Below are 13,779 nucleotides of genomic sequence, written 5' to 3' on the forward strand. Positions count from 1 at the left end.
TCACGTTAACACGCATTGTCATGTTGAGAGACGGATGTTAAGAGCGGTACCATAATGCAGGACACGGACAATTCTCTAGAACACGACCAGTGGACCAGATCCATACCACGGGAATCAATCCCAGATCATCATTACATCGTCACCTTCAAGCTTCGTCATTTTAGACAATGCATCCAAATAAAAAGCCACCTTTCATCAGACTAGAAAAACGTAAAGAGTGATTCTTCGCTCCAGGACCGATTTCTTTCGGTGCAGGTTCTGTGTGTCTTAGTCCCTGTCATTTGAAGATGCGTATTCGTTTTCATTGTTGGCAAAAGGCGCTTGTTAGCTGCAGGTCTTCCACGAGAATTCTTGTCATGTAGTTCTCCACGTGTGGTGGAAACATACATGAGATTGCTTTTGGTTCTTCGCATCTCCAATCTTCGCATCTGTAGGACGTGGAAGCGAGTTTAACGAGCCTTCTCAAGGTGCGCCCTGCTCGTTACCAGGACTTGGAAACGTTTACTTACACTGTGCAATAGCGCGCGCGCGCACACACACACACACACACAATTTTCTCTAAATTATTACATCCGATTATCATTTCCCTCTGTTGGCAGTTGACTCTTTCGGTGTAATCATCGTTGGCTTAAAAGACTGATGACTTGTGAATGAGCCGCTAATTGGCTAAAAAATTGCAGCATATCGCATGCAGCTATCCATATTTCCTGGACAGTATTTATGAATAAAACTAAATTCTTCAAGACGTAACACATTAAATACGTACTATGGAGCCAGAATGCAATTGCATTCGAGAAGTAAAAGGAGATTTAGCAAAATATCATCGTCCACCAGCGTCAATTTTGCCTATTGTTAGTGACTACGAAACTGACCTGTCGTATAATTCGCTCGTTTGTTTGCTTGCTTGTTTAGGTTAAACTGAATGCAGTATACAACTTTATTTCTAGACATTAAAGCTACTGTTCTGGACATGTCACAGAAACACTTCATCACATACTTCACAAACAAACAATTATAAAGATAAATTAAACGTTTTCTTTTGTTTTATTCTGACAAACCGAGTTTTGAATTTATTTATTTATTTATTTTTACTTTAAAACTAAATTTTTGCAAGCACTTCATAGGAGTTTTCGGTCTCTTCCAGGAGCATTCCTCATTCCTTATGCTATAATGCTGATTTTCGGTGGACTACCGCTGTTTTATCTGGAGTTGGCCCTCGGACAGTACTACCACAGTGGCTGCCTCACCCTTTGGGATAAGATCTGCCCCATGATGAAAGGTAAGTTAATCTCGATTTTACAAACAAGCTTTGCTGCGGAGATGATCTCTCTCTCTCTCTCTCTCTCTCTCTCTCTCTCTCTCTCTCTTGAAATAGAAATTCAATTTTCTCATTATGTATATTATATAACTTATAAATTATAATTTATAAATTATATATTATATTATATAACTGGCTATAAAAATAAGAGCTAATGAAAATTGTATTCACTGATAGAGATTCAACTCGCATCTAGAGAGAAGGGAAGATCGAACATGAAATCAGGAATACATCTAACAGATAGTCATCAGATACATTTCTCAAACATAACTTCTCAAGAGGTTTATGCTGTCCCAAGCCTTGCCTGAATACGTTTGAATTTACGACATCATTTTTTTTTCTTGTGACTCCTGTCCACAAAAGGTTGTAAATCTATAGTCGCCTATGGTAATAATGTACTATAATATAGTACATTATTACTATAGGGGACTAAGGTTTTTTGGTTCCTTTTTTCTAATTTTATATTTATTTTTACACAATCCGAAATCACCACTCTAGTGACGAAATATAGAACTTTAAAACTTCAAATCTCCAATAAGCAAGAAGGTGGGCTCAATACCCGTATAAGGATTCGAACCCACAATTTTTTTTAATTGAAGAGGCGGAACGCTGTCCAGTTGGCCAATCGGCAATAATTGTAGCTATACCGCGTCAACAGATGCCTGCACTTGGATATCTACTGAGCTTTACAGCACGTGGTTCTACTGAACTTCTTCCAGCGAAGATCCGTCATATCGATTATATATATACTCACTCATAATTCGAATAAGAACTTCAATCGCAAAGAATTTTGGTTCAGAGCTCAAAGCTATGAACCATTCGTATGCCGATCTGATGATTCTGGAAATTCTATGGGGTATGTTGGTAGACATTTAAGCAGAAGTTGTGATTTTAGTGACCATCACAAGTGGTAGGATCGTGAATGTCAGTAAGTACTAGAGTATTGAGGTACTGAAGCAGCATAAACAGGTGGCTTCAATACTTATAACAAGATGCTAAGGAATAATTATTATTGAAGTAAAGAGTTTTTTGTTTAGTCACTTTATTTCCTCTTGATACCTGTAACAAGAAAAAAACTGGGAATTTGAGTAAATTATAATTTTTTCTTTCAATGATAATAATAATTTTAAAAAATACTGTAGCTATCTTCTTATTTTGTTATTTTATTTTATTCTAAATGTTTAAAATGGAATTTCAAGAGAACTGTGCTTTACATTATAAACAATTAGCCGAAGAGTACATTAAAATCTCTGCTAAAACTTTGAAATTTAAAGTTTTCTTCCCTCCTATTGATTTTTGAGATTTCTTAGATATGATATCGAGATTCTTGACCCAATTTTATTCATTGAGTTAAAAAAAATGTTTTTACATGGCCAACAAACTATTCAAATTGAATGAAATTTAAATCAGAAGCACTGAAACAACAACAAAAAAAAAAAGAGAGTAAGAGTTTGGCATTTAATAAAAAACTACTTGATTAGGATAGCTAATTAAAAACAGCCAAAACAACACCAAATACTCGAACGTGTTATCCACTCACCAATAAGTGAGTGGATAACACGTGTTATCATCATTTCAACTCTCACTAGGATAGTGAAGGATGATCAACATTTCTGTTTAAGGCGGTGTGGAGCGCCACCCGGTGATCCAAATGCTGCGAAACTTTGCAAGAATACATCGTGCGTCATGCGGAAGCGATATCTGAGAGAGAAAAAAACTTCCAAAATTCACCACCAGCGGAGTTGTAAACACTAAATGCATGGAATTTGCATATCAATCAACTCAGCAGGTGTCAGGAGGGTTTAAAAACATGAACACGGAATTTTTTCAATCATTCTGGTTGTCAATACCGTCTACTGTGATGGAACTAACCTTTCCCCAATGTGCATTACTTATGATGCTGTACTACCTAAACAACTGCAATCTGTTGCTGCACTCAGCGAATTTCGTCGCCTGAACAAATGTCGACGAGGTCCACTATCTCCATGTGCTTGTCTTGCGACGAATGATTAGTTGTTTTGAAGAAACGGGATCCAATCAGTTCAAAAGAAGCGAATGAAAGTGCTACTTTTCTTGTGGAGCAGGTCATGAATAATAGCGTTAGTTCCTGCAGTGTTGTATCAAGACACATGGCTGTGCCTTACACAACTGTCTGAAAAAATCTACAAAAGATTCTGCATTTCTGCCCATTCAAGATAACCCTGGCACAGGAGTTGAGCCAGCTGGACTTTGAAAGTCGACTGACATTTGCCTTAAAATTTCTTGCTCGGGTGGAGTTGAACGTTGCGTGGCCGTGGATGATTTTGTAGGAGATGAGGCTCGCTTTCGCCTGAACAGAGCTATGAATACCCTCAATTTGCTACGCAAAACTCGCATGCAATCCAACAAATTCTTTGCCTTCACCCAAAGTTACTGTCAGGTGCAGGTTTACAGCTTCGCTTATCATCGAACCATTTTTCTTTGAGGACATTTACCAGTCGACTCCTATGACCTGCTCAGTTACTGCAGAGGGGAATCGCAATATGATCAACAATTTTGTTGTGCCACAGCTACAGCAGCACCTATGCATGGATCAGTCATTTTGATGCAAGATGGGCCCCTTCACACATCGGTCGATCCATGCAGACGGTTCTTCGAGAACATTTCACGGAAGCCGGAGTGATCAGTCACAGTCATGCGTTTCCCCACTGCATGGCCGCCTCGTTCACCACATCTGACTGCCTGTGACTTCTGGCTCTTGGGGATTTCTCAAAGACAATATTTATCCGGATCATCCTGATAACTTGCTATCGCTGAAAGGCGGCAGCATAATGTTCACATCAGTCCCGATCAGCTGCGTTCTGCCGTTGAACAAACACATTGTGCAAAGGATGCAGTTTGTGGCATACCGGGAAGGGCAGCGCATTACCCTTCCCGGTATGCCACAGTTCAAACCGTAAATGCATAATGGAAGTGAATAAAAATGTGCTATTTATGCTTGGGTCGCTTTTCTCCTTCTTACACACACAGAAAAATTAGTACATTTACATTCGGTACATCATACAGCTCCCCCAGTGGTGAATTTTGGAAAATTTCTCCCTTATCGCTTCCGCATGACGCACAATGTATTCCTGAAAAGTTTCGCAGCATTTGGATCACTGGGTGGGGCTCCACAAAGCCTTAGATAGAGATTAATAAATTTAAATTTACTTTAATTTTGATCACCCTGTATATCTACTAGTGCTACTTGCTGCTGTTGATACATTCATTTGGTCACCAAAAAACAGTTTATCAAAAAAAAAAAAAAAAATTTACCGGGAAAAAAAATACTAGAAAAGAATCATTTTGTCAAGAGATCAGGTATTGTCAATATTGTCAAGTAAGAGTGGGAAATACCAATGGTGGTAGTCGGCGGTAGATGGCGTTAGTGTAGTTGCGGTCAGTTCGTGGACTGTGAGTGGTGGAAGCAGAGCTGTAGAGTAGGTGCCCTCCGTCGATGAGTCGTTGGACTCCCTGGAGGTGACAAATAATAATAATAAGAAGACAGGACTGAATATTGATGACAGAAGTTATTGGAATTTCAGTGAAGAATGGTTTAGAAATTGTTTAAGGTTCCAAAAGTATATATTAAGAAAGTAATTTGCACTTTGCCAATATCGTTATTTTGTGTTATGTCCCACTACAATCGAATAAAACTTTGGATCGAATAACGTCTAAAATGAAACTTTATAAGGACTTTTTTCTATTGAAGAAAGTTAATTGAAGAAACTGTCCCGAATAGAACCAAAGCGATAAACTGTTTGACGAACACGTGCAATTAACAGACATAAGAAAGATTCTGTTCTCCTAGCATTAGTTGCTTGGAAGTAATAGCGACCAAACTAACGAACCGCAAGATAATACGCTTAAAATGAAATAAATAAAAAATAGAAGTTTTGCATTTACTTCGAAAACAAATCCACCTCAATAATAATAGTGGATCGCATTCGCAATGGGAGCATAATAAGTGGATAAATACAACCAAGCCCGTAGTTTGATAGCACTGCTGAAAATTTGAAACCCAATCCAAGCTTCGTTTTGAGCGAGGTCGAGAGAAAACCGCCGGTTGAATTTTGTGCTAAACTTATTAAATGCCACTAAACCTTAGCAATAAGTCAGAAATAAATCTTCTTTTTCCTCGCCTGAAGATGGCAGCAATAATCGTCTATTCTCTACTCTCGTTCCTCGCTACTCAAGCGCTGCCATAAAAATCGACAGTCAGCTCGAGATGAAGTAGACAAGCACGCAGTCTCTATGGAAACCAGCATTCTGTTTGCCTGTTGCCATAGCTGTTAACAGGCGTCTAACTGCAGTGATTGGGAGGATCAGACCCCTGGGATGCGAAGAATGAATGTAATTTGTTTACTTCTATTTTAACTCCCCTTTCTCATCCCCATTGCCAACGTCTTTCTCTTTCCTTGTGTTTTGCAAGTGTGCTGTCATTCAATGATAAATAATGGGAAAGATTTGGAATTGGTATTCTGACTCAATAGTAAACAGTTTACACCAGAAAATCCATTTTACAATCTCGGAGCCATTTTGAAGTTCTAATGTATAGTTGATGTTGTTTCAAAGATTTTTATTTTTTTTAAATATTACTTATATGCATTTAACGCCTTTACTTTGACAAAAAGCGCTATTTTTACGAGTATTAGTGGCTGTCAATATACGATCATCCAACGCATCACAAAGAAGAGAGATTTGAAAAAGTTATTATGGCTGCTTTGAAAATCTTCTTATAAGAGCTTCGTGGCCATGACATTTTTATTTCCAAAATCTTAACTCATTCCTCATAGCTAAGTCATTGCTAATTATTTTAACGGATTTTTATTATTACCGTTGTGATTATTATTATTCCAGCAAATAATAAGAATAATAATATCGAGTTTGATCCTTTGATTCTTTGTTTCTCCCCAGTATATTTTAAATGTCTGGTTACCGAGTGAACGGACGATTATCTTTAAATCGTTTTTTACTTATTTTACTTTTAAATTCTTTTATTTTGTTGCCGCTAACTCAACAACAACTTCTGGAAAACAAGCACCTCTGTGGACTAGCCAAGACGACATAACATTTGTATTTCGGTTGAAAAAATACTTGGCTTCTAAGCCCATTTACATACTTGATTATTTTGTAATCAATTACTGTAAAAATAAATTCCATTAGTAATTCTATTAATAATGTAATCAAGTACTGTAAATTCTATTAGTAAAAATATTGGTCTTAAATATTATTAGAACGAATACTAGTTAACATAAATGTACCATAAATGGATATTATTATCAACTTATTGGCTGTAAATATAATATAATTTAATTTAATTTCTGCGCTGAGTCAGAAATTAAATTAATTTCTGACTCAGTGCAGAAATTAATTCATAATCATTAACCGTATTTGAAATTTGTTTATTATTGACATTAGTTTTTATATGTTCTCTTGTATAATAATTCATGCCTAACATGGACGAGAGCTTCATGGACATTTTGTAGAGTCAATCAGCTGCTATTACGAGAAATACTACTGGTGTGTGTGTGTGTGTGTGTGTGTGTGTGTGTGTGTGTGTGTGTGTGTGTGTGTGTGTGTGTGTGTGTGTGTGTGTGTGTGTGCGTGTGTGTTACCGAGGGAGTGAATGGAAAGGCACCTGAGCGATTTAAAGGATCTAATCTTACGAAGAGTCAAAAATACTTTGCAGAATACCTTTGTGATGAAAGAACTCTTCTCATTAGCAGACCGACAAAAGTATTGCTTCGTGTTCACGGTGTGAACGTAGCTAAGGAAATCGTAGTGTAGAAATTGAGAATCGTCAAGAACTGTCTCTGCGGAGAGAGATGGGATTCGAGGTATCATTTACAGCCATCTTCGTGAGTTAACACGTGATCTGATCTCACTATAAGAACGGAAGGAATTCTTGAAGTCACTCCTATCTGTCCAGTCAATGTAGGGTTTGAAGTAACCGAGAATAGAATACCGCGGTAAGGTTGATTTCTCAAAAACTTTTCTTAACGCATTTATAATGGTTAATGTAAGAGGGATTTAGCACTGTGAAGAGAGGAAGTCGAGGTATTTCTAACGTTTTCAGGAAATAAAGATCGCTTGGCTCCTTTTCCTCCCACTTATCATTGAACGGCATTTCACGCCATGCTCAGATAGGCTGTACGAGTATGTTATGCTAAACAGAGTGTGAGATCATTGAAATAAAGGAAAGCAGGAAGCCATTCTGTGGTTTACTGCCTGTGTTGGCTTAATAGTGAGGTAAATATTCATTGATTAAGAAGCAACAGAAAAAACTTCATTTGTCTTTTCAGAAGGCGACACTAATTAGCTGGTTGTAGTTACATCTAAATAATAAACTGCATCAAAAAAGTGCTATTCAATCATAAAAGCAGATGAATACGGGAGGGGGGGGATAAACGATCCTTCTGGAAAACGAAATTAGTGCAAATCTGTGGCTGCTTCAAGTATTGCATTACAGTATTTTCATACTTTTCGTTTCATTTATATTAAAAGTATGTCCATTTGAATTTTTGCTCAATAAGGAAAAACGGTCGCGAAAAGAGTGCGAGCGATGTAAATTCATCCCACTGAGCTTCACTCGTCTCATCAGAGGCAGACGGGAAATGCCATATCAGTAATTGCATCTAGGTAGGTTATAAACATGGTTCTAGTATTATAAACCGATAATACTAGAATTATGGGTTTAAACCACCCGTAGATTATCGGAAGTAAGGAATCGAGATCGATTCAACGTAGGCCATCAAGCCAGTACGTATATGCTAAACACGTGTTTTTCAACCACTTTTTCTATCTTGCGGGAATAAAACCCGATTTTTCAGAAGGGAAAAATCCCGCAACGCCGTATGAGACAGACTCTGATGTAGTTGAAAAGCGCTTATAAAAGTATTCTCGCAGATCTTTCTAGAAACTACTAGAAAGATCTGCGAACCAAAATATTTCTAGTAGAAAGACAAATGTTGCATCACATTCGCATCCACGCGCTTAATAACAACCTATAGTATTATTATTATTTGAGTTAAAAGATTATTAAGGTATAATTAATGAATTAACTCAATCATGTGATGATATAACGTAAGGGAGAACCGAGTTATAAGTAAACAGGTAACTAAGAAAGACCGACGATACTAAGTTGATAAGAAAGACGAAAGTTATAATTCCGAGCGGCAACCTTTGGAAAACATTCCAGAAAGAAAAAAAGCTCTTCCAGCCAAGTCTAGTAAGGGAAGGAGATGAAGATGAAACAAGGTTTAAAAAAATCTATTTCTTGAAGGTAGATGACATTGGTTTCGTCAACGGTGTAAATAAAATTGGAGCGAAGCAAATGGATTGGGGATACCGCTTAAGATGAACATGTTGCTTATGGAGTGTGTAGAGAAGAGTAAAAGATATCCTCGATGTCATAGACTTTTATACGTGAGAGAGAGAGAGATTATTGATTAGCGAAATTAGGAATGGAAAACTTAAACAATAAATTAAAAAAGGATGACCAAGAACTATTTGTCTATTTTCTAAGCTAGTATCTTTAAACTATCAAAAAAAAAGCAAGTGGAACATCTTAAAAATATAACGTTCGACTTTTCATTTTCAAGCAACCAGAATACCACTTTAATTGCTGCATTGGATGGAGTGTGTGATTTGCCGTTTTCTAGGCTACTTCTTCTTCCTAGCGTTGTGTCCCGCTTGATGCAGGGTCCGCTTTATTTATTTATTTATTTTTTACTTCCGATGGGTCTACTTTTCTCATGGTGACCCACTCCATCTTAGTAGAATGCATACATCTGGATGTTCTGCCTAAGGATGTTCTGGTCTGGATGTTCCGCCTAAGGCGAGATTCGAACTTGCAGAATCTTGGCTGGTTAGCGTATCCGTTCTCCACTCAGCCAACCAAGCCCCAGAAAAGTCGAGAGTTTTTAAATCTGGTTTCGAAAATCTGTATGGTTTTCGAAGTATTTATACCTCTCCCGTTCTGATTTTGTTGCCTTTAAGTGCAACGTAATAGCAGGAATGAGAGCCAAGCAATTTATCGTAACCGCCAAGCATTCATTTATATTTCCAGGCATCGGCTTTGCCATCTGTTTCATAGATCTGTACATGGCCATGTACTACAACACCATCATTGCCTGGGCCGTCTACTATCTGTGTGCCTCCTTCTCTTCCGAGCTTCCGTGGACACGGTGCGACAATCCGTGGAACACACCGAACTGTAGAACTCTAGCAGAACGTGGACTAAACGCATCCAACGAATCTACCTCCCCCGCACAGGAATATTTTGAGTAAGTATTTTCTTCTCTTCTTTTCGTCTCCTTTCTCTTAACTTGATTGTAAAAAAGCATGCTGATATTCATTGAAACTTTCTTTAATAATAAATGCAAGCGAATCAAAAGAAACGATCTTAACTCGTTTATATCGTTTTCTTGAAGCAGAAATACCGAAACATGTTTGAAATAGCAAATGTTAGTTAAATTGTAAACCGATCAAAGGGATTCTATTATATACGTAGGGACAGAAGTGATTCTAAATATGCATACAGAGATTTTAAAACGTCAATTTAAACCGCATGGAAAGACATAAAGACGACGAAATATGGGATATTACACCTTATTTTAATATAAAGTTATTATTTTTTTTAATTACAACGAAGTTTAAATGTTTCAGTAACTCTTTTGGAATTCGTATTGGCTGTAACTATGACGACGAATAATAAAGACAACGAGATGTTGGTTTACTGCGTGTTTCTGTCCAGTCAGAGATTTCCTGTTTTCTATAACTGGGCTTCGCCTTCCGGGAAAATCATCTTGTAAACAGACCTAAGAAGACTTTTGTACGGCAAATGGTACTTCTACCGTTCCTAAGAGCTCTGCAGCCACCTTACCCATTTAGTTTATTGTAAGTTTTCTCAGTACTTAGCTAACTGTGAATAATGAGTTGTTATTCCTACTTGGAATTAAAATTGTCTCTTCCACATTGTACTCAGGTGGGCATTCATTATTTCTCTTAATGACGATGTTCTACAAGTAATAACAGAGCGCAACCACCAGGCTGGAAACGTTTATCACGTGTGCGCTGCAGTGGCTTGTGTGGGATGGCAGATTCGATCCGCGTAAGATAATAAGAGATAATAAACGCATAAACAAACAAAAAAAATTGGGATATCATGGAAGTATTTCTTATTTCAATGTTTCACGGTCCACCAGGAAGTCGTGATTGACGTCTAGTCCACGTCTGATGTGAGTTTTCGAAATGAAGTGAAAAGTGGTCGACGGATGAACTGGGAAATTTTGAATCAATAATTCATCAGTGAAAATATATGCCACTGCTTATAATACAATAAATATTGTACTCGATACTCGCTTTATTTCCTTGACTATAGCAAGGCTTTCGACTCTGTAGATTATGTGAAACTGTGGAATGTGTTAAGAACAATGGGAGTCCAAGAGCATTTCATTATTCTTCTAAGGAATCATTATTTTGAACAAGAAGCTACTGTTTGAACGGATCTTGGAGAAACTGAGTATTTCACAATAGGTAAAGGGGTAGGGTACGACAAGGAAGTATTTTATATCCGTACCTGTTTATCTTGTATAGCGAATACATTTTAAGAATAGCATGGCTAGAGGAGTCTTCAGTTGGAAATAAAATTGGTGGAAGAAGTATTAATAATTTGTGGTATGCAGATGATACCACCTTTCTAGCACAATGCAAAGAAGATTTGGAAGAACTGATTATGAAAGTTAATGAAGAAGTGCTAAATATGGCTTTAAACTTAACCTCATAAAGACAAACGTTATGACAACATGTGAACTTAATGATTTTGAAGTAGATGGGAAGAAAATGGAAGCAGTTAACAATCTTGCGCTCCTTTACAATGGTGTTCCCTGTGGTACTGTATGGATGTGAAAGTTGAACCCTGAGAAAGAGTGAAAGAAGGAAGATAGATGCATTTGAATTATGGGTTTTATAGACACTTACTAAGAATACCACGGATTGCAAAGCAAACCAATAAATCAGTGATAGAAAGAATAAAGCCAGATTGCTCCCTCGAAGCTATGATCATCAAGCAAAAATTGTCATACTTCGGACATATTATGCGAGCAAATGACAGTCTGGAGAATGTGACGATGTTTGCTAAAGTTGATGGAAGCGGGAGAAGAGGAAGACCAAAAATTAGATGGGTGGATGGAGTTAAAGAAGCAACTGGAATGCGCTTGAAAATTCTGAAAGATATGACCAGGGACAGATCTGAATGGAGAATGTATGTTCATAGAATCACCTGGAGTCAAAAACGACTCGATGGAACATAACATGCGCACACCCGCTTGTGAACTTCTACACAGTGGGAATGAAGGATAGTAAATAAATTTTTATATATTAAGGGAATTCTAGTACGGGGGTGGGTCATTCCAACTAGGACCAAAATCGCACTCAACTGAAGGTTTCTCTTAATCTATCTGATAAACGTTTTATATGGTTAGTTTATATCACTGGATTTCATCTTACTAGTGCTGCACTTGCTTCTATAAAACAACTACATTTCCCAAGACAAATATTTAAATATGAACTTTATTTAAATGCCACAATAACATGAACAATTTAATCTTAAAATAAAATTCGCATTTTAATGAGACTAAGAAAATTTGGATGTGTGTTAACATTGGTGTGGGGGGGGGCGGGTAAGTGAAATCACCAGGCTGAGTTCTCTTCTGAATCGGAAATGCTATTTCAGGCCGCTAGTGAGCGAATTTATCAAATCAGTGAAGATTATCTCTCGCCCACTCCTTCGAGTCAGGCGACACTTTGAAATGCGGAAGGCAGAGATTTTAGTACGGCATTCCGTTGCTCTTAGAAATGTTTCTGCTGCTCTGGCATCTTTGCCAATGCCTGCACGTGCTAAATTTACTTATAAAGTCCTCTAGATACATCCATCTATAACTGGATGGACTCCACACGTCCTATCGCTCTTCACTTCGGATCGTCAAATAAATGTGTATCGTCGAGTCGATTGCACCAACAATTCATCACAAACCGTCACAAGACTTATGACATTTGAACTGTGGCCCGTGTGCACAAGGAACTAGGGATCAAGCTTTATTCTGTAGGGAAATAATGATAAGAAACTGTTTCTATGACTGTTGAGGCCGGTGCAATAATTTCAAATTCATAACAGAACTAAGAATATTCAAACACCTCCTTTGAGTAGACCATTCATCGTGAATTGTTTGCTTTTCAAATGTTCACAGTTTGGTTTATGAATTTTCAGTAACGTTGGAATATATAATTTGTACACATTGAAAATTTTGTCCTACTTTTTTGTGAAATTTACAAAACAAAAAGGCCAATAATAATAATAACAATAAACTAGAGCTATAGCCTAAAAAACGTTTGATCCTCGAACTGAAACGACATAATGGACCCACCCTAGCATCTGCTGAAATTAACAGCGTAAATAATTACTAATTTTAATTGCGACTAGCAAACTAAACAAACAAGCAACATTATCGAATATCTTTCGGACAACAGAGGAAATATGAACGGATTACTTGAAGCCAATCCTATTATTGCCACGAGGACAGAGAAGTATGACGTCGCATCCGTCTTAGTTGACAAAAGAACTAAACTAAAAATACTTTTATTAGGAAGGACAGCAGTGGCTAACGCAGGAGGTTTGGTACGCACTCACACAGTTTTGTTTCATCACTCGTATAACATGTAACTAATGCGTACGTTTATTTTAGGTTTTTTAAATTTAATTATATTTGATTTCAATCACAAAACGAACGTAACATTCACGGTACACCTTTCCACTGCATGAATGTTGTACCATACTTCAGCATAGTGTGGTCGGGTTTGCTATCTCCGTCTCAGAGACACATTCATTGTTAGTTGCTCATAGGTTACGATGGTTCAGATGGAGGGTGGTTTCATCTATTCGGCAAAAGCACATTCACCGACGAAGCTTCAAAGGAACATGGAAAGCGTATGCTCATGGTGAATGTAGGATGCAGACTCTTCTACGGACTAAGTGACAAGTAAAGTTGCCACATTTGAAGTAGTAAAGTAGCATGGAGATTTTGTAATTGAGTGACGACGTACCGCCTTCTCGCAGATAATCTGTGCGAGAAGGCTCACATGAAGGTTCCAGAGCCGAGGATCTACAATTCTCGTTAGAGAAGGCTACGATACACCTCTTTTCCTCTGGAGAAGGATGTGTGTGTGTGTGTGTGTGTGTGTGTGTGTGTGTGTGTGTGTGTGTGTGTGTGTGTGTGTGTGTGTGTGTGTGTGTGTGTGTGTGTGTGTGTGTGTGTGTGTGTGTGTGTGTGTGTGTGTGTGTGTGTGTGTGTGTGTGTGTGTGTGTGTGTTGTTTCGAATGGTAGCGGCTTTTGAAGCACCACTTGCAGTTGGATGGCTATGCATATGAATCAAACAACAAG

The 13,779-nt window shown here is 37.8% G+C and overlaps 1 protein-coding gene across 1 annotated transcript in view; it reads left to right on the top strand.

Moving 5' to 3' along the window:
• The window catches only part of LOC150093592 (sodium-dependent serotonin transporter-like), a 105,606-nt gene that overhangs the window by 39,667 nt on the left and 52,160 nt on the right, over window positions 1-13,779 (top strand). Inside the window, exons 2-3 of the mRNA XM_090413227.1 lie at window positions 1,145-1,279; window positions 9,408-9,624. Of these exons, the coding sequence (XP_090269353.1) occupies window positions 1,145-1,279; window positions 9,408-9,624 (352 nt within the window). The remainder of the gene's footprint in view (window positions 1-1,144; window positions 1,280-9,407; window positions 9,625-13,779) is intronic.

This window comes from Typopeltis vanoorti, chromosome 23 (genome assembly GCF_054136105.1).
Source record: "Typopeltis vanoorti isolate ZY-2024b chromosome 23, IOZ_Tvanoo_1.0, whole genome shotgun sequence".
NCBI lineage: Eukaryota > Metazoa > Arthropoda > Arachnida > Uropygi > Thelyphonidae > Typopeltis > Typopeltis vanoorti.